The sequence below is a fragment of the Dipodomys merriami genome, unplaced genomic scaffold, assembly GCF_024711535.1.
Source record: "Dipodomys merriami isolate MVZ:Mamm:240054 unplaced genomic scaffold, mDipMer1.0.p SCAF_34, whole genome shotgun sequence".
In the NCBI taxonomy this organism is placed as follows: domain Eukaryota; kingdom Metazoa; phylum Chordata; class Mammalia; order Rodentia; family Heteromyidae; genus Dipodomys; species Dipodomys merriami.
In genome coordinates, this window is record NW_027204937.1 from 9746555 (window position 1) to 9767031 (window position 20477).

Below are 20477 nucleotides of genomic sequence, written 5' to 3' on the forward strand. Positions count from 1 at the left end.
GTGGTTGGGGGAAGGTTGTTGCAAAGCTCATATTAACTTGTCTACTCAAGGTGTTGTGCAGTGATTTATGCCTATAATCTCAGCTACTTGGGAGGCAGACATTGTCTGCCAAGAATGGTAGTTCATGTCTGTAATCTTATCATGATGAGGGCACTGGTAAAAGGACTGTGGTCTAAGACTGTGCCAGTGCAAAAAGCACAAGACCCTATCCAAAAAATAGCTAAAACACAAAATAGCTAAAGCACAAAAGGGCTTGGAGTGTGGCTTGAGTGGTGGAGTATCTGCCTAACAAGCACAAGGTCCTGAGCTGAACCCCAGAATCTTAGAAGAAACATCCTCCCATTCTTTGTGGAATGCACAGTGTATACTTTTTGAGCAGTCACCATGTTCCAGACACCATTCCCAGGTTGAAGAAACAAGGACATAGACAGACTAAATCTCTGCCATCATAGATTTTACTTACAAATGAGAGGGAAACAAGCAAGTACTAACAAATTAAGTTTGGGATAGTAGTAGTAGAAGGAAGATACAGCAGGACGCAGGGATAGACAGGGCAAAGGAGGGCAGGACAGCCGTCCTAGACTGGGCAGGAGAAGAAGCTGTCAGTGGGAGTCCTCTGAGTAAAGATCTGAGGAAGGAAATGAGGGTGTGGAGGTGCAGGTAAAGCAGGATGGTGCCCAGAGCCAGTGGGGAAGCTCAGTACAGGAGCATGAGGGCCAGTGAGGCTGGAGGGGTAAGCAAGGGTCAACAAGTGAGGGCAGACTTAGGTCTGAGTGACAGGCTGAGATCAGATAATGCTGGACATTGCAAGCCATGGTTAAGAATTTGGGTCTCATTTGTTCTAACAGTCCCATGGAGAATGTGGTATTTACGAAGGAAAGAATTGAGGCCTAAGAAGTTTACGTAACTTTCTCTGCCCTTCTGAAACCTTACCACTTAGCAGTGGAGTTCTCAGACTCTATAATATGGCTATTAGATGAAAGCACTGGTTAATTAAGAGAAAAATGGAAATGATAGGGAAGGGAGTCTCATAGAAGAACCAATGTACCATTCTGAATATCCCAGACACCACTCTCAAATAGTATTAAATGAGTAGACTACAAAAGAGGATTCAATCTTCAGGCCCCAGTGGCCACTGAAATTTTATTGTATCTCTGGAAAAGCAGAAACACTGCTTAAGAACTGTTATACCTTCTACTGCACTAGCCATGACTTGCATATTGCATATCCTTCTATGTTCAACACCATTGACTGTCAAGAAAGTACAGAAAAATAAATAATCCCATATCCTGGCAGATACAGAAATGGGAAATTGTCGATTCCAGCCTATTCTAGATATTCCCTACAATAACTTGGTACTTAGTAAATCTGCCTAGGAAGGAAAAAACCCATAGAATTTCATAGAGGATATTAAAAATTGAATACTAAACTGGTATATTAAAAAATCTCATCTACCAAAATATATATATAAATGTACATTGTATCTCTTTTCTGACAAAAGATATTCCTCAGAATGAAATAAATTATGAAACCAGTCCCTTTGTTTTAAAAAAAACAAAAACCCTAAAAACATCAAGGACTCAGGTAATACTTTCAACTATCCTCACCGAAGTTAAGTCTAGTAGTGGACAAAATACAAGTGAAACTCAACACTATTTTACCTAATGGTTTATTCATTGGTTATTTATGTGCCTTACTGAAATGAAGGTTGTGTCCCCATGACCCATCACAGTGCACAAATGCAGTAGATACTCAACCAGTTTTTGTCAGAATACATGACAGAACATAAAAGCCTTGTGGCAGTTTATTTATACTTTTATTGATTCTCTTCGGTCCATGCTTATTCTTTTCAACATGGTAACACTTGTGTGCATAAGTATGCCTTCTCTACATTGTTGGAAAGTCCTTGAGGACCCCCCTCTGAACATGTAAGATAGAATATTTCTTAGTCAATGGCTATTGAATAAATTAATGATGTGGTCCTTTGGTTAAAACTTGCTAAATAAATAAGTGATATAGTCTCTTATTTCTTGTTCCTCTTTAGGCTTCTTAACTATTACAACTCTGCCTCAGTGCTCAAAAATATGAGCATATTTGTCATGGATAGGTATAGGGTCATTTTAACCACATTTTGTTTCTTCTTTTAAGAAGCAATTACTTGGTTACCAAGCTAAAAGGTAATTTGTCCCCCGTCAGCCTCTTTCTTGGAAGAGTTTTTGAATACAACTTCCTTGGCATGGGAGGGCATGGGGAGTGAATCCTACCTTAAAAAAACACATTTACTCTGTCAGAGTGCACCAATCTCTGCTTGCTGTGGATACAAGCTATTTTTATCAGGTGATACTGTGATATTCCTTTTCAACACATGATACTCACTCTTTCAAGCTGTTCGGCACTGTTCTATTTGGTTTCATGTTACATCAATGAGACAGTTTGAGGGGAAAGGAAAAATGGGACATGCTATATTTAGTAGCACCACTAAAACCCTAAATAAAAACTGAAATCTTTTAAGCTCCTTGGCTACTCAATTTACATTCAGGACTCTACTTGTCAACTCAAGATTAAGGCAAATAAGAAATGCCTTATTCAAGAGAGTTTTTTCCTGAGCTCTTAATTATAGAAAGACATTCACAGTGTCTCTAAAACTTCAAGGTGTTAAAGGTCATACATAAAGGTCATAGAATTGTCAAACAATTACTCCACATACTTTATATTTTCAGAGCTTTTTTATTCTGTGAATTATCATTCAAATTATATTTTAAAATAATAACACATCTGGCTATACATCGGGATATGCCAAGTTTAAGGAAGCCAATTGATAACTACAAGGAGTTGCCCAACAAGCTGTTACATATGGAAGCAGGAAGCTTCCAAGGTTTAGATTGAGGTACAAATGTCCCAACATATTGGTAGACTATGAAACAATAGGAGTAAATAACATGCAGGGTGCCGGTGGCTCACACCTGTGATCCTAGCTACTCAGGAGACTGAGATCTGAGGATCATGGGTCAAAGCAGCTGGGGAAGGAAAGTCTGTGAGACTCTTATCTCCAATTAACCCCACAAAACCAGAAGTGGTGCTGTGGTTCAAGTGGTAGAACGCTTGCCTTGAGTTGAAGAGCACAGGGACAGTGCCCAAGCCCAGACTTCAAGCCTCACGACCGACAAAAGAAAAAAAGGAAGTAGATAACATGAAAAGGAAGGATAATAAGTTTATGAGGAAAGTTGCCAACCAAATGTTTGCAATCACAGAGTGTTGGAAGATGTGCCTATGTTGGTATCTATCATATAACAAAGGCCTCAAAATTGCTAAAAAAATATACTTAGTTCACAATTTCCATGTAGGACTCAGTGGCTACAAGCAAAAGATCTCTGTAATCTGTAAAGCAGATACAAACATTTTTATTATGTCTAAAGGAAATATAAGAATGGCATAGTAGATCACCTGCCAAACTGGCCATGATCTACCTTTCATTGTATCTATGCTCTCTGTAATGTGTGTGACTTTACACGTTTTTCTATCAAGAGATTTCTCCATCCCTGTTTCTGGGCTAACTCTGTGGTCTGCTTTGGCCAATAAGAAGGAGGAGAAATCCAACTGCATGCTTACTTACTTCCATTCTTATTAGAAATCTGACTAGCCATCAGGTGAAAATCCTTGGTTGTTGGAAGGAAGGAAAGGAAGGAATAAAAGAAGAAAGATATGGAGGAAGGGAAGAAGGAAGCCAAGACCATCCTAAAAGAACCTATAGCCTAGCAATACCAACACATGTGATAAGGCCTAGCTAAGATCTGCAGTTGTCTACCTGCCCCAGAGCTGAATGCATAAATGTATCTAATTGAGATCATGAGAAAAGCCCACCTGACTTGAAGACTTATGAACAATAAAAACACTCCCTGTATTAAATACCACATTCTACCATGGTTTATTAAGCAGCACCCAGTCTACCTTAACCCCAACTATGTGTCTATCACTATGCTAATAAGCACTTTATAGGAATTATTTTATTTACTTCTCACAATTAATATGCAATTAATATTATTACTCCATATGTTATAAAATTGAGGCACACGGAGGTTATATTAACTTGCTTCAATGTGTACCAACAGGAAACAATGAGGCCAAAATTGAAATCAGGCAGCCTAATTTCAGAGTAGTGCTTAGTCTAAGATACAGGATATTTTAAGGTAGCTCAGTGGTAGAGTGCTTGCCTTGCATGCAAGAGGCCCTGGGTTTGATTCCTCAGCACCACATAAGAAAAAAGCCGGAAGTGGCGCTGTGTCTCAAGTGGTAGAGTACTAGCCTTGAGCTGAAGAGCTGAGGGACAGCACCCAGGCCCAGAGTTCAGGCCCCACGACCGGACCAAAAAAAAAAAAAAATTCAGGATATTTTTTCTTAATCTAACAAATAAGGAACTCTTTTTACTCTTCTCAATGATAGATCTATGATAGCCTTTTTCTATATTTCCAACTGTTTCAACTCAAAGCACCATTTCTACAAATGATAATACTAACAAATGTGACTTCCTTTGTTGGTACATTATCTTACTGGATCCTTATAATGTAACTTTGAGGTTTTCACTATCATCTATGTCTTATAAAGGAAAAGGAAAGCTAAGGAATAAAGTGCAAAGAGATTAACTCACCTCCCAAAGTTATCCAGTTTATGAGCAGACTAGGTGTGCTGTAACTTCAGGTCTGATAGCTCCAGAGCCTATATGCAAGCCGCCTGGCTGTTCTTCTGAATGACCTTCAAGTTTTTGATGCCTCTTGCCACATAATTGCCAAGTGGATTTTTTCTTTCTTCCCATTGTTTCTAATGTATTTATAAGGTACCATGTAATTTTTTTGTTGCTTTGTGTGTTCCTTCCCCATGGTATAACCCCTGTTTTCACTGTATTTGATGTCAGTATAATTTGGGGAGAGGAAGGGAAAAAACAAAATGTTTAAATAAGGATACAGGTGGACCTATTGTAACAATGAGATGTACAAGACACTGTTGAAGGACGAACTTTACAATTTAGGCAGGGTGGGGGCGGGGGAAGGAAGTGTAGATGTGGAAGTGGAAGGGAAGGGATGGTAGGGAAAAAACAAAGGAGGAAGCAACAATGCTTGATAAGTATGGGAAGGCATTGGAAGGGGAAACAAAGAAGAGGCAACAATGCTTGATAAGAAATGTACTTGTTATCTTGCCCATGTAATTGTAACTCTTCTGTACGGTATTCTCACAATAAAAAAAATAAAAAAGAAATGCATTCATTACCTTGCTCATATATCTGTAACCCCTCTGTACAGTATTTTCACAATAAAAACATAAAAAATAATTGCCAGCCAATGTTTTTGCTTCTCAAACATAACAGATATCCCCTTTGTCTCAAGGCTCAGAACAAGAAGACTTGAGGAGGCTTCAATGTAGTTAAATCTACTTTCTCTGCCCTCACTGATTTAAAGAAGTTGGAGATATAAGGTAAGTGATTCTAGGCATAACACCTCAAATGATGAAATATATATACAGTGGTGACCCGATAAGATTATAGTAAAGCCGGTATATTTCTATTTTCTGGAGACATTGTAGTCACAGTGACACACATTCCTCATGTGTTTATGGTGATGGTCCTGTATACAAACCCATTTTGCTTCCAATCTTAAAAAATGTAGCAATACCTATATAGTATCAACAACATAATATTTGATAACGATAAGTGACTCCACTGGTATATGTATTTGCCATACTGTCTGTTTTATCATTATTTGACAGGTAATCCTACTTATACAAAATACTGCATAACAACATGGTTATGTTATACTAGCAGTAGCCTCATGCATCACTTTTTTTGTATTTGTTTTTCTGCTTATGTGGTGCTGAGGAATCGAACCCAGGGCCTCATGCATGTAAGGCAAGCATTCTACCACTTAGTCACCTTCCCAGCTCATGCATCACACTTTTGTTGTGTTTCTTAAATGCATCTAGAAGCCATTGAGTGATTAACATATACCAGCTAGACTTGTATAAGTACACTCAGTAATGGTCATACAATAATGAACCCACCAAACAATACATTCCTCAAAACATGCTCCCCTCATTAAGCAAAGTATAACTGAAATAAGAAATGAAATATAAAGTAGACAAATTTGGTTGGAACCAATATTCAATTCCAGAATTCAAAGACTGACAGAAATAGAGATTTGGAAGTCAGAAAAGGTTTCACATGGGAGGGAATGTGAAGGATAAACAGGATGGGAAATTTCTTGCAGGAACACAGGCATTCGTTGCCATAGGTGTATGATTTCTGTTGTAGGGTTGTCATGGTGATTGCATTTGCAAGACATCCACGTGAGTATTTAAATCTGGTGGGCTTGGACAGGACGAATATGTAACAAAAAAAGGATTCATCTGAGAATCTCAACACATTCAAAGTTGACAGAGCTGAAAACTGGATCCCAGATTCTTGAGGCAACCATCAGGTCATGTCAATCCGTAGATCCAAAAAAAATGGATAAAAAGTCTAGACTAGTCCCATGAGATAGGAAAAATGATATAAAAAAAGAACTAAGAAGAAATGTAAGCTATGAATAACACATACAAAGTATTAGCAAGTAGTCCTCTAGCCTTGGGAAGCCAGGGAAAAATTAGCACAAATGCACTTGGGGAAATTCTACTAGTTTCATTTTCAGTTTATTTTCTTTCAGTTTCTTAATATTCAGGAAGAATTCTCCTTGATCTATCACAATCTAATTTTCCAGGAGTACGTGTGGCCATCCGAGTGCTGTACACTACCATGGACCAACCACATTGCAATGCCTGCAGTTCTTCAGCACACCTTTCTCTTCACAAACCCCATGCTCCTAGCCTGTAAGACTTTGCATAGGCTATTTCTTCTACTGGATTTTGAATCTTTTCCATGTACTGTACATAACCTGCATCACCATTTTCATCAGCAAATTCCTTCCTTTTCTTCATCCTTTAGTTTATTTATTTATTTTTAAAAGTCACTTCCAGTTGAAAAGAGTAAACCAAGAAATCTGGAGAAGGAAAACCTACAATAACTGAGGAAAGAGGCTCATATAGGAAGCTAAGGTTGGACAAAATCACTGATTGCAGATACAATGTAAAGCCACATTTAATAGTCTAGGGAAAAGAAAGACTGTATGTGAAAGAATACAACTGGATCACTAAAACATCAAGTCAGAGTGTCATGGTAGTTTCATGAAGAAAATGCTTCCTTATGGCTGCAAAGAAGACAACATCGAAGATATGGGCAAAGGAAAAATGTCAACAAACTCTGAGAGGCAAGGAGAAAGAGTAGATGCTCTAAAATGTATGAAAGGAAATGTATTCATTACCCAGTTCATGTAATTGTAATACCTCTGTACATCACTTCTCTAATAATAATAAAGTAAATTAATACCCCAATCCCCAGAAAAAGAAGGCTTGATAGATGAAAGTAGTTAGATAGTGAGATAAATAGAAAAAAGATCAGCACAGATATTGCTATCAGGAATTTGGAGACAAGGGCCAAATGAAGCTGATAAATTGGTAGGTCACAGTATGCAGGAGTTTCCAATACTAGCAGTAGTATAATGGGAAGGTATGGGCAGATTTAAAGCAGTAAGTAGAGCAACAGACAGTTGTCAGGAAATATAGTAATAAGAGGAGAAGAAAAGCAAAAGTACAAGAGAAAGGATACATATGATGCTGCTGCTGATAAGGACCACCTGCTACAAATGTTTTGCTGAGGTAGCAAGCATAAGTTAACAATATGCATTCTTTCACAGGGAAAAAGTACCCTTTGAGGATGTTCAAAGAAACCTGACAAAGGAGCAGGGCTGTCAGCTTGCCATTTGATAGGTAGGAAAATATAGATCCATAGATCCACTGGACTAAACGACAAACATTTAAAGGGACTTGACCTAGAATCCATGAACACTTAAAAGGACATTCTGGCTGTATTTGTTTAAAAGCCAATTACCCAGTCAGAACACACTCAGACTAAAATGCAAATCAAAGTTCTGTCCAATCCAGTGGGGATCTCTAGAACTAAGGTTTCCCATCAGAGCAGAAAAAGTCCGAACCTAGAACCCTCCTATGCTCAGTCATTGGCTGGAGCTGCCTAGGAAAAGTATGACCTAAAGGTATGTAGCCAGAGGATCATCCAACTGCATACCCCCAAACAAATGAGTTTTCTCATGGAGGGATATCTGAATGATGTTCTCCGCGAGGAGGAGGGAACGACATGCTAACGAATGGGGTTGGAGACTTCCATTAGCTAATAAACCTAAAACACTTGAAAAAGTGTCCGTAGTGTGGCATGTATTATCAAAGTATCTGGTATGACTGTGGATTATCTATATAATTATCTGTAACTTCAGGACTTGAGTTGATGCTGAAAATTGTGAAATTAAATGACTATAGGGACAAGGCAGGGAATTAAGAAAGATAAAAGGAGTAAGGTTTCCTATAGTCTCTGTAGCCTGCCTGCAGAGAATAGTACACTCCCTGCCTAAAGGTATTCAGGTTAAAAACAATACCAAAAGAAAACAGTCATTATTCAAGCCTAAGACTCAAACTTTGAAAAACAAAAATTTTATATAACATTATGAATAAGCTATTTTGCACAAATCTTGTCCATCACATTTAGTCATTCACAATCAAGCACAGTATCACATGGACTTTGTTCTTCACTAAACTTGTGAAAGTGGCTTTTTCATTTATTATAATCTCAAGAGATCACAGGGAACATTGAAGTTTCTTCTGTGTTTGATTATTGAAATTTTTTTACAGTAATAGAGATATTCTCCAGTGGGTATTAAATATGTGTTTACTGTTTCCTCTCCAATAAGAGAAACAGGAGACAAATTATTTCAAATGAGGAGAGAAAATTTTTTGTTGCACTAAAGTGCAACAAAGCACTTAGTGTCTCTGCCTCTAGAAATAAGGAGACAGCTTTATCCAACCATACTCTAAGAAGAGATGGAGCCATACTCTAAGAAGTATATAGACATGAGTTCAGTGTGCTACTGAAATGTATAACCTGTTTGGGAATTAGCAGATAACAATGGGAGAATATTCTGACAAGTGAAATCAAAGAGTAGCAGGGCTATCATTAGAAGCGAAGACTCAGGGGCTGGGAATATGGCTTAGTGATAGAGTGCTTGCCTAGCATACATGAAGCCCTGGGTTTGATTCCTTAGTACACATAAACAGAAAAAGTGGGAAGTGGCACTGTGGTAGAGTGGTAGAGTGCTAGCTTTGAGCAAAAGAAGCTCAGAGACAGTGCCCAGGCCCTAGTTCAGGCCCCAGGACTGGCAAAAAAAGAAGAGAAGACTCCTTCCTGCATTCTTAGATACAGCCTGCCCAGGTCCTCTTCTGTTTGGTAATAGCAGAAACCTTGTATCACTGAGGAAGAGTCACTCCTCTAATGAGCCTACTAAGCACTTATTACTCTGGAATGTAGTTGTGCAAGTTGCAAATCTGCTGGTCAATCAAGTCAGATCTAAGGATTGCAGTACAAAATCACCTGAGCATAATTTATACAAAAAAGAACAAATACAGCACCTAAATAAACACCCTTGAAGGTGAGTGAACTACTGTTTCTTCTTCTTCTTATTATTATTATTACTATTATCCTATTTTATTGTAAAGATGATGTACAGAGAGGTTAAGTTACTTAAGTAAGATAATGAGTACATTTCTTTTGGAACAATGTTATCCCCTCCCTCATTTTCTCCCACTCCCCACATCTGTAAAGTTTATTTCTAACATAGTGACTAATGAGTATCACTATTGTCTTGGTTCACCCTTTGTCCCGCCATTTCTGTGATTCCCCTTCCCTTCCCCAAGTCAGACAAACTTATATACAAGACAAACTGTACAGAAATCAAAAACAGTGACAACAAGAAAGAAACCAAATGGTGGGAGGGGGGAGAAAGAAAATACCTGCAAACAGTACCCTAAAAAACCCTCATGTTTCCATTTCTTGGAGTTCATTTTGATAAGATCATTTTTTTCACTAATTTTTTATTTTATTTTATTGTGAAGGTGATGTACAGAGAGGTTACAGTTACATAAGTAAGGCAGTGATTACATTTCTTGTCTAACTTGTTACCTCTTCTCTCATTTTTCTCCCTCTTTTCCTCTCCCCTCCTCCCAAATTGTACAGATCATCTCCAACATATTCTTTTGTGAGTATCACTATTGCACAAGTTCCTCCTTTGTCCTTTGTCTCACCATTTTGTTGTTCCCCTTCCCTTCCCTAGTTCAGATAAATGTATATACAATATCCTGGGTACCAAAATCAAATACAATGACAACAGGGGATATACCATGGGGGAAAACACAAAAGAAAAAAAATCACATAGTACTTTGAGAAAAAAAAAAACAACAAAGAAAAACCTCTTGTGTCCATGTCTTAGAGTTCATTTCGCTTATCATCAGCTTATATGGTTATATGTACATAGCTATTGAGCTATTTTGCTTCTCTGCTGAGAGTATCCTAGATGTATACTAATAAGGGAGACCATGGAACCTATGTTTCTTTGTGTCTGGCTTATTTTACTTAATATGATTTTCTAAAGTCCTTCCATTTTGATAAGATCATTTTATATGCTCATATGCAGATGGCTATTGAGCTCTTGTGATCCTCTGATAATAATATGTTCAATATCTCTAGCCATTAAAAAAATGCAAATCAAAATAGCAGTGAGGTTCTACCTCATCCCAGTTAGAATCACAATTACCAAAAAACTAACAATAACAGATGCTGATGGAGATATAGCCAAAAGGGAATGATACTAAACTGTTGCTGGGTATGTGAACTTGTTCAACCACTTGGAAAGCAGTATGGAGGTTCCTCAAAAGACTAAACATAGAGCTCCCCTACGGTCAGCAATCCCACTCCTGGGCATATACCCCAAGACCACAAACAAGGCCATGCTAAAGCTACCACACAAATATGCTCATTGCAACATTATTTACCATAGCTAAGAAATGGAACTAATCTAGATGCCCTTCAGTAGATGAATGGATCAAGAAAATGTGGTATATATACACAATGGAAGTCTATGCTTCCATCAGAAAAATAACATTGCCCCACTCATAAGGAAATGGAAAGACTTGGGAAAAACTATATTAAGTGAAGTAAGCCAGACCCAAAGAAACATGGCTTCTCTCATTTCTAAAATGAGAACTACTGTGTCAATGTACAAGATTATTTTAAGAACATAAAAGTTTCTGGCGTTTGGTTCTTCTGCCCTGTGTTCCTAAACAACATAGTTATATGACCTCAAATTACATTATCAAATTGTGGTTGATATAATTTTCCCTCAACAAATAACACTTGGACAGAGAAAGTTTGTATCGCAAACCTCTTACTAGTAATTGAAAGTTGCAGTCATTCACCAGACATTTCTAGAATGTTAGTTACAATGACCCAAGTAAGAAACACAAAACTACTTCTTCCCATCTGACTCTTTGTTCAGAAACTCTTTCTGTCAGAACTAAATGAACTTCACTGTCAGAGACAATGTTCAACCAATCTTTGGGGGATTAAAGTTAAAATCCCTAGTATACTAGCAGCAGAACAAACTAACACAGATCAACCACAGATTGGATAAGGTACCAAAGTCATACAGAATCCTACTCAGACTTTTGGCAGCAAAATCATGACTCTATGGCATATAATCCACATTTAGAAACTCTCTAGTTGGTGGCAGATTTATTGGTTAATTTTTCTTTACCCTATTCTCATCTCTGTTCTACTAATCACATATTTTTTACTTGACAAGTTAAACCTTTACTTGACTTGGAAAGATTAGGTTGACTTGCATGGAATTATTTGCTCAATAAATAACTTGCTGATTATCCACTAAGTACAGCTCTGTAGACCCAAACCTGGGACCCCATGGAATGTAGTTATAAATAAAGCATAATTTCTGTCCTCAAGGAGTTAACTTCTTTTCCCAGCTCTCTCAGTTCTTCTTGAGAGGTTCGAGATGAGACATTTTCCAACAGAACCATGGTGTTAAGTGGTCCCCTTAACAGACCACAGGGTAAGGAGCAAGGATGGTGATACAAGCAGAAAGAACAGTAAATGCTTTATGTAGGTGTGTAAAAATGGAATGGTGAAGCTTGTTGAGAGGCAGGAAAGCTTATTGAGGGTAGCAGATGAGGAGTGTCAAGAAGGGGGGGTGAGTCTGATTAAGGCAGATTATATGCGTATATGATATGTCAAAATGAACCCCCTTGTACAACTAATTGATGCAAACAAAAAGTGTGAATAGAAAAAGAATAGCAAATGCAAAAAGACAAGAGGAAATATGAAGCATAATCTGTCAAGTTCAAATAATTTAACATTAAATGGTGGGTTTCAATGGAAGAAAATTAAAGGCCATAAGATTAGATATATGGGTGAAGAGAGATGGAGAATGGCAAACTAACAGCCTTGGGCTTCATCCTGTGGATAATTGTGGGTGGATAGGGAAATGCCAGGGTCAATCTATATTTCAGAGAAAAGTGGTGACCAATGGGAGGAGAAGAAACTTGAAAGGTGGATAAACAGTACAAAAAAGGACTTTGTATTAGAACAGCAGAGAAATAAAAGAAGAAAATTATAGACGACTATTATTCACACTGTGCCTACTGTTTATCATCATAAATAACAAAAAGCTAATAGTTTAAGAAATTCCTGATTTTGCCACTTACCAAATACCTATTAGGAAAATCCCTCGATTTATATAGGGTATACTTAAAATTATTAAGGGATTGTGAAGAACTCTGGGGCTAGCAATGATGCAGCCACTGCATGGAATGCAATATGCTCAACTGGGTGTGAGCTCTTTCCACTTCACTTTCCCCAAACTCATTTTTTTTCTTCATGCCTTGTGCCCCACCTGAATATTCTGAAGCAAGTGATCAAGGAACTCATTAATGGACTCTATTAAGTCTAGCCCCAAGGACAGAGAAAGAATTGGAAAAAGGGTAGAGAAAAGATCTTGTAGAAAAGTGGAAGATGCCTGTCTCCAAACTTAATGACTATCCACCTCTCACATAAATATGCTATGAAGGTCAAAAGAAATATTGTATGTAAACAGTATTATAAAATATACAAATATAACAATTATAAGACTTATCTTATAAGAAGCAAACAAAAAGAATAATGCTTGTCGGTGGTATAAGTCTCTTAAGGTTGGTGTATCTCACTCAACTTATCTCTTCTTGCTCACCCATTAACTGGGATGATTGAGGTTTGCTCACTGATTATATCTTAAGTACCTACAACTGGGACTGGCTTATCTGGAATATTCAGTGAGTGCTAATTGACTCAACCAATCAGCTAGTCAATCAACCAACCAATCAATCAATCAATGGTTTGAGGAGGCTCAATGATATCCACAGTCTCTATCTCTTTATCTCTGTGCTAGTACTAGAACTTGAACTCCAGACCTCAACTCAAGGCTGGTGCTCCTCGACTTGAGCCACACCTCCCCTCCCAAATTGTTCTCAATAAAATTTTAGTGCAAAAAAAAAACCAAGAAAAGCTGTTTTGCTGTTATATTTTAAATCAAATGGCCTCATCTCAACTATATTTTGTTCCAAATTTTTTCTTAGAAGTGAAAACTCATAAACGATGATTAATCCCCATCATAATTAAATGTTAAAGCTGCAGCACTTTATTAAGAGAAAGATGAGATCAAACATGAGCTAATGCTATAGATAATAAGTGTTTACAATTAATATACTGAGGATAACTTTAAACTCTATCATTATTCTAATAAACTGTAAAAATTCGTAAAGCAACTGGGAACTCATGGCACCTGTGATGTCAACACCAGCCTTTTGCACGTTGTTCAGAGGCTGCAAAAATGAGCATAAACTGGTAAGTTGAAATGTTTTAAAAACTTTTTTTCAAAATATAATAATCTTAATTCATGAATAGGTAAAATGGAAGTGAATTCCAACCTAGTAAGAATAAACCAAAAAGTAGGCAGTTTAGGTCTCCTTAAGAGACTATTTCCAGGCTCTGATTTTAGTGAACAAAAATATTGCTTTTGCATCAAATTTGGTTCCATAAAATACATAGAAAATACATATCAAGGGATTAGAATAATTATTTTATTGCAAAGATACATAGAAGGTCAAACTAAAGGTCAATGACAAGTAGATATGAAAATATCAAAGGGTAAATTGTTTCTTTCCTAAGGGTCAAAAGTTCCACCCCAGCACTATAGAGTCAGAAAGATTATGAGGCCATTGGTCATATTTACCAATGAAGAATATGATTGTTAGAGGGCCTTGTCACATATTAAACTTCGCTTGGACTTATGTTCTTGCCCACTCTCTCTGGTGTGTGTGTGTGTGTGTGTGTGTGTGTGTGTGTGTGTGTGTGTGTGTGTGTGTGTGTGTGTGTGTGTGTGTGTGTGTGTGTGTGTGTGTGTGTGTTTGGGATATGATAGTTTTGGATTTTTCACTGCAGCAACAAACTACACTTAAATCCAAATTGAACTGTTTCAAGAGTGAAGATCTGGCCTATTTCATTTACTACATGTTGAAACAGTTCAAAAGAACTAGCTTCACTTTTTAATAAATACCTGTATCATGTGTTAGGGTCTAAATTTTGTCTCTCCCAAATTCATATGTTGGAGTCCTAACACTCAGCATCTCAAAATGTGATTGTTTTTGAGATACAACATTTAAACAGGTAATCAGATAAAATGAGGTGGGCCCTAATACAATAGGACTGGTGTCCTTAAAGAGGAGAATAGGAGACAGAGGAAAGATTATATGAAGAGACAAAGAGAAGATGGTCATCTGTCAACGAAGGAAAGAAGTTTTAGCAAAGCTCTGCCAGCACTTTGAGCTTGAACTTCTAGCCACTAGAGCTGTGAAGATAGAACTATGAAGGAATGAATTTCTGTTGCTTAAGCCACCACTATATAGAAATTGTTTTGATACCCCTACTCTACTTGGCTCCCTTTTGTGTGTGTGTGTGTGTGTGTGTGTGTGTGTGTGTGTGTGTGTGTGTGTGTGTGTGTGTGTGTGTGCTGGTCCTGGGGCTTGAACTCATGGCTGAGTGTTGTCCTTTGTGCTGAAGGCTAGTGTTCTACCACTTGAGCCACAGTACCACTTTTGTTGTTTTGGGTGGTTGATTGGAGATAAGAATTTCAATGAGGTGCTTGCATGGGCCAGCTTTGAACTGTGATCCTCAGATCTCTACTGAATAGCTAGGATTATAAGCATGAACCATTGGGCTCAGCTCACTCAGCTTTCTTTGTTTTCACATTAAAAAAAATGAATGCAATTTAAAAATTCTAGTTCCTAATAAAAATAAATCACAACTATCAATGTGATGACTACCTCATTTATGTAATACCATGAGTGGATGTACATTTTTTGGCAGTATTAGGGTTAGAACTCAGGGTCTTAGTATTGGGCTACTATAAAGGGTCTCACATTTTGGTTTGGGCCAGTCCTCGATCTTCCTATCTTTGCCTACTGAATAGCTAGGGTTATAGAAACGTATCACCACACTCAGCCTTAACTCAATATACAGTAAGTAAAATTTCTAAACAACTGAAGATTGCCTCTTAAGAAACCAAAACTTATACTCTAATCATATAAAGTGGATATTTTTAGTCTGTTGTAGGGTTTGAACTCAGGGCCTAAGCACTGTCCTTGGACTCTTCTGCTCAAGGCTAATGTTCTACAACTTTGAGCCCCAGAGCCACTTTCAGTTTTCTGGTGTTTAATTGGAGATAGTCTCTTGAGGACTTTCCTGCTCAGTCTGGTTTTGAATTGCAATCCTTAGATCTTAGCCTCCTGAGTATCTAGGATTATGGGCATGAGCGTCTATCTAGTAGGGCTTCTAATCAGCTGTAGTTTGAGAAACTAGGGAATAAGCATGTTAGTACCATGTCTACAATACCAACCTAAAGGATGAATCTGGGCATGGTGGCTTATGCATGTAATTTTAGTTACTTGGGAGGCTGAGATTAGAAGGATTTCAGTTCAAGGTCAGTCAGGGAAAAGAGTTTTCAAGAGTCCACGTCAGCGAATAAATGGCTGAGTGTGGGAGTACATATATGTCATCCTAGGTATTTGGGAAGTGCAAATAGAAGGATCAAAGTTCAGGCTGGACTGGGCAAAAAGTAAGACCCAACACAAAAATTAACAATAACAATATTAACAACAATAATTTGAAAAGCAGGGAGTGTGGCTCAAGTGGTAGACTTTTTACAGGTAAAAAGTCCTGAGTCCAAATCCAAGTACTATCCTTCCCCACCCCACCCCCCCAAAAAAAAAGAATCAAAAGGTTGGAAGGAGGGTGAAGGAGCATGTCCATGAGTAAACAAGTTAATTTAGTCTTTGTGGATATCCCTTTGCTCCTCAGAAATGCTTTTACTTCTATTGCAGTTTTGGCCTGTTTTCCCAAGGGTTAAGGTTGAGAAGTTTTATGATCATTATGTTTGCATAAATGTGATAATACTTTTAAATATTTTATTAATAATTATCGGCTTGTCACTAATTCAAAAGATTGTACATCTTTATGGTGACTTGAAATTAAAATTCATATAGTGTGGATTTTTGACCTCCACAAGCAGGATGAATAAGAATATATCTATTTTAATAACAAAAACTAGCATGCATCAGCATTTATCATGCTCTGTGTTAGAATCACTTTACATATCTCAAATGATGCAAATAATGAAACCTCTACAGAAATTAAGGAAAGGGATGCAAAAATTGTTACAATTTTCAGGAATTTTTGTCTTTACTAGATAGACATGTTATGCAAATGAGCACAAATAGATTAAATAAAATATTTTAATGTGCTACTATATCTGGTGGTGGTATCTTACACCTGCAATCCTAGCTACTTAGAAGGCTGAGATCTGAGGACTGTGGTTGAAAGTCAGCCCTGGCAGGAAAGTCCAAGAGACTCTTATCTCCAATAAACTGCTAAAAAAGCCAGAAACGAAGCTCTAGTCTCAAGTGTTATAGTACTGGCCTTGAGCTAAAGAAGCTCAAGGACAGCACCCAGGCCTTGAATTTGAGCCCCAGGACTAGCACGCACGCGCACACACACACACACACACACACACACACACACACACACACACACACACACACACACACACACAAAATGCCTAATAAAAACGAATTCTACATGTAAGTTCCAAACTAAGCATAATCTTGGCACAAGTAAAATGGGCATTCTTCTCGAAGGACTGTGACAGCCAATATCTGTCTGAAAAATTAAAGGACCTTCTTCATAAATTTGCTACGACTCCACATAAACTTGTGAAGAAGATACACTTCTTTGTAGAGGAGCCTCTGAACATAAATCACTACATCATTCAGTTATGTATTTCAAAGGCATGAACCCAATACATCTGGAGTTGTGGTTGCTGTTGTTTTCTTTTGTGTGTAGGTACTAGGGCTTGAACTCAGAGCCTCAAGCTCTCACTCCTTTTGTTCATTCACCGCTATTGCTCTATCACTTGAGCCACACCTTCAGTCTATTTTTTTCTGCTTAATTGAAAATAAGAGTCTCTCCAGCCGGGTGCCAGTGGCTCACACTGTAATCCTAGCTACTCAGGAGGCTGAGATCTGAGGATCGAGGTTCAAAGCCAGGCCAGGCAGGAAAGTCCATGAGACTCTTATCTCCAATAAACCACTAGAAAACCAGAAGTGGCACTGTGGCTCAAGTGGTAGAGTGCTTGCCTTGAGCTAAAGAGTGCAGGGACAGCACCCAAGCCCAGAGTTCAAGCCCTATGACTAACCAAAAAATAAAATAAAAAATAAACAAATAAAATAAAATAAAAGCGTCTCTCCAGATTTATCTGTCTCAGTTGGCTTCAAACCACGATTCTCAGATCTCATCTTCCTGAGTAGCTGGGATTATAGGCATGAGCCACTGGCAACAGGCTAATTAATTTCTTTCAATTAAGTTTTTAAAAATATAGTGCACATACAATCAAATGCACACATTTCAATGCCACACTTTTGATGGGTTTTGACAAATGGATACACTCTTGGTAGTTAAAACTCCAATCAAGATACAGCATATTTTGGTCATTTCAGGGGGTTCCTTTGTACCCCCTTTCAGTCAATTCCCTACCTAAATTATGGGTAGCTATTTTTTTCAAAGATGTAGTAGCAGTGGTGGCAATAGCTACTTTGTTTAAGTAACAATAGGCTTATTTACTGAGTACTCACATGGCACACAATATACATATATGGTGTACCAATTTAATTCCCTAGCATACCCCTATCTATGGGGGAAACTGAAAGACCAAAAAAAAAAAAAAAAGGGCTAAGAAATTACTTATTCTGTGTCACAGATCTTCTGAACGGCGGGGTCAGACAGGAACCAAGAATATGTGAATCAGAATCTCTCCTATAAACTATATTCCCTCTACAAAAATGCTAAGGCATTTTCAACTAATCTCAAATACTCCAAGTAGGAGAGTTAGTAGGGCCACCCAATGTCCCCCATCACTCAAAGAATCCATACCCAAGTACCTTGTCTTAACAAGCAAGCAAAGGTTTCTGGGCAAATATTAATGATAACTGAGGAGGATTACTTACAAGTTCAACCAAAGACCTGCATGTAAATCCTTCATGTATTTCTGCAGTAGTTAGGAAAAGAGAGAAAAATCCTCTATAGGATCAGGTGGGTCACAGCACCATCAGCGCTGAGGATTTTGTTGATGCCCTAGAAAAGTAGTAGGCAATTCAACCGTGGACTTGTTCTTGGTTACCCACACTGCCACACTCCACCTTACCCAGAACTGAAAAGACTAGGCAAGCAGCACTGTATCATCACTCTGTCAAGGAAGTACCACAGAGGCACATATCTGGATTGAACCTTTTGATTCCCCGCTCTATTAATTTTATTCAGTATTTAAAATTCAACCCACTCACATTTACAAAACACTTCACAGTCTATTTCCCTCATGAATGGAGCTCCATTCACATCTCACTTAAAACATCAAACTTCTTCTGAAATGACTGAGGTTAAAGCCTATTCAGTGTCAATTTGCAAGTATTATCAAATATGAAGGAAAAAAAAAACCCGAGGCACACAAACGGAGGAGGGTAATTTAAGGCAGCTTCCTCAGCTCTATTAAAAATAACACAGCTAGGTAAGTGACATGGATAGACTTTAGGGAACCCAGAGAACTCACGGCAAGCCATGGTGTGGAGGTGGGTATTTCATCCCTTGGAGGGAAGATTTTGGTTTATTTATTTAGTTTAGAATGATCACCTCTGAGCAATATCGACTTAACAGCTTGGGAATTAACAGTACTTCTTTTGCCCCAAACCTAAAGTTGTTTTCTAGAAGCCCCTCTTCTTCATTTCTCTGGGGTTCCACCAAGTCCCTTAACATATATTGGGGCGGCAGCGGCGGCGGCGCAGAGCCGGGCAGGGGAGGAAGCCACCTTTGACAAGTTCAAGACTTCAGAAAGCGTGTTTACTAAATTCTAAATGACTGACAACCCCCAAAGGCCAAGAAAGACGACGATTTCAAAAACATAAACACACCCTACCACACATCTGAGACTCCTATTTTCCTCAGTTAAACAACAGCATGGCTTAATGCAGCCTAAGCACCCTTCACAACCTCATCTGGAAAATGTCCCAGAGTCACCGGTCCACAGCGGGTTGTACTGGAGGCGCACTCCTCCTCGTGTGACAATTAGCAAGCGACACACAGACGGAGGGGACCCCTGGGAATCCGTGCCCGCGCGCCCAGCACCCAGGGGGATCTGCATCTCCTCCCCCTCCCCCAAGCCTCCTGGACATTTTGGCGCCATCAGTTGGATCAGTCATGCTAAACCCCAAGAAAGGCTCGGCTAGGTGCGGAGGAGAGTGGCACCAGGGATTGAGGGGACACGCCCAGGCCAGTCAAGTTTCCAGGGGTCGGTGCTGGGAACCCAGCGGGGCGTGTCCAGGAACCCTCTCCTCCCCTAGGGCATGGCCGCCAGATGGGTAGCGAAGGTGGAGGGAGGGGGGGCGGGGCGGGCGCTCCGGGAGCCCAGGGTCTGGGGAGGTGGGAAGCCGGGTCCTCCCGCAAGCATCCCAACCCGGCTCCCAGAGTGGGGGTGTCCCGGTCATTGTGGCCATGTGGCCAGCTGCGGCAGAACCGGGTGACAGTGGGTGGGCGGGGCGCCGGGTATCGGGGTGTCTGGGCGCGCTCGGGGCGCGCTGCGGAGCCGCTACCTGGTTCTGCAGACGCATCTTCCCCGCGGCGGGTCGGGTGCAGGCCGGGCCGGGAGGGAGGACCTGCACCTGCTAGCTCTCTGTTCGCTTTCTCCGCCACCCTCGTCGCCTCCTCCAGGGGGCGCTGCGGTTAGAGACCCGGGGCAGACCTCTGCGGGTCAGGTTCCTGTCCTGGTGCTCAGAGCCTGGCCCCGGGCTTGGCACCAAGTGTATGCTTGAAAAACGAAAATGAGCCAGGCCCAGGTGGCTCAAGCTGA

The 20477-nt window shown here is 39.3% G+C and overlaps 1 protein-coding gene across 1 annotated transcript in view; it reads right to left on the reverse strand.

Annotated features, from left to right (window-relative positions):
• The window catches only part of Elavl4 (ELAV like RNA binding protein 4), a 143834-nt gene extending 123594 nt beyond the window's left edge, over positions 1–20240 (reverse strand). The window contains exon 1 of the mRNA XM_069987267.1: positions 20221–20240. Within this exon, the coding sequence (XP_069843368.1) occupies positions 20221–20238 (18 nt within the window). The 5' untranslated portion in view covers positions 20239–20240. The remainder of the gene's footprint in view (positions 1–20220) is intronic.
• Between the last annotated feature and the right edge of the window lie 237 nt (positions 20241–20477).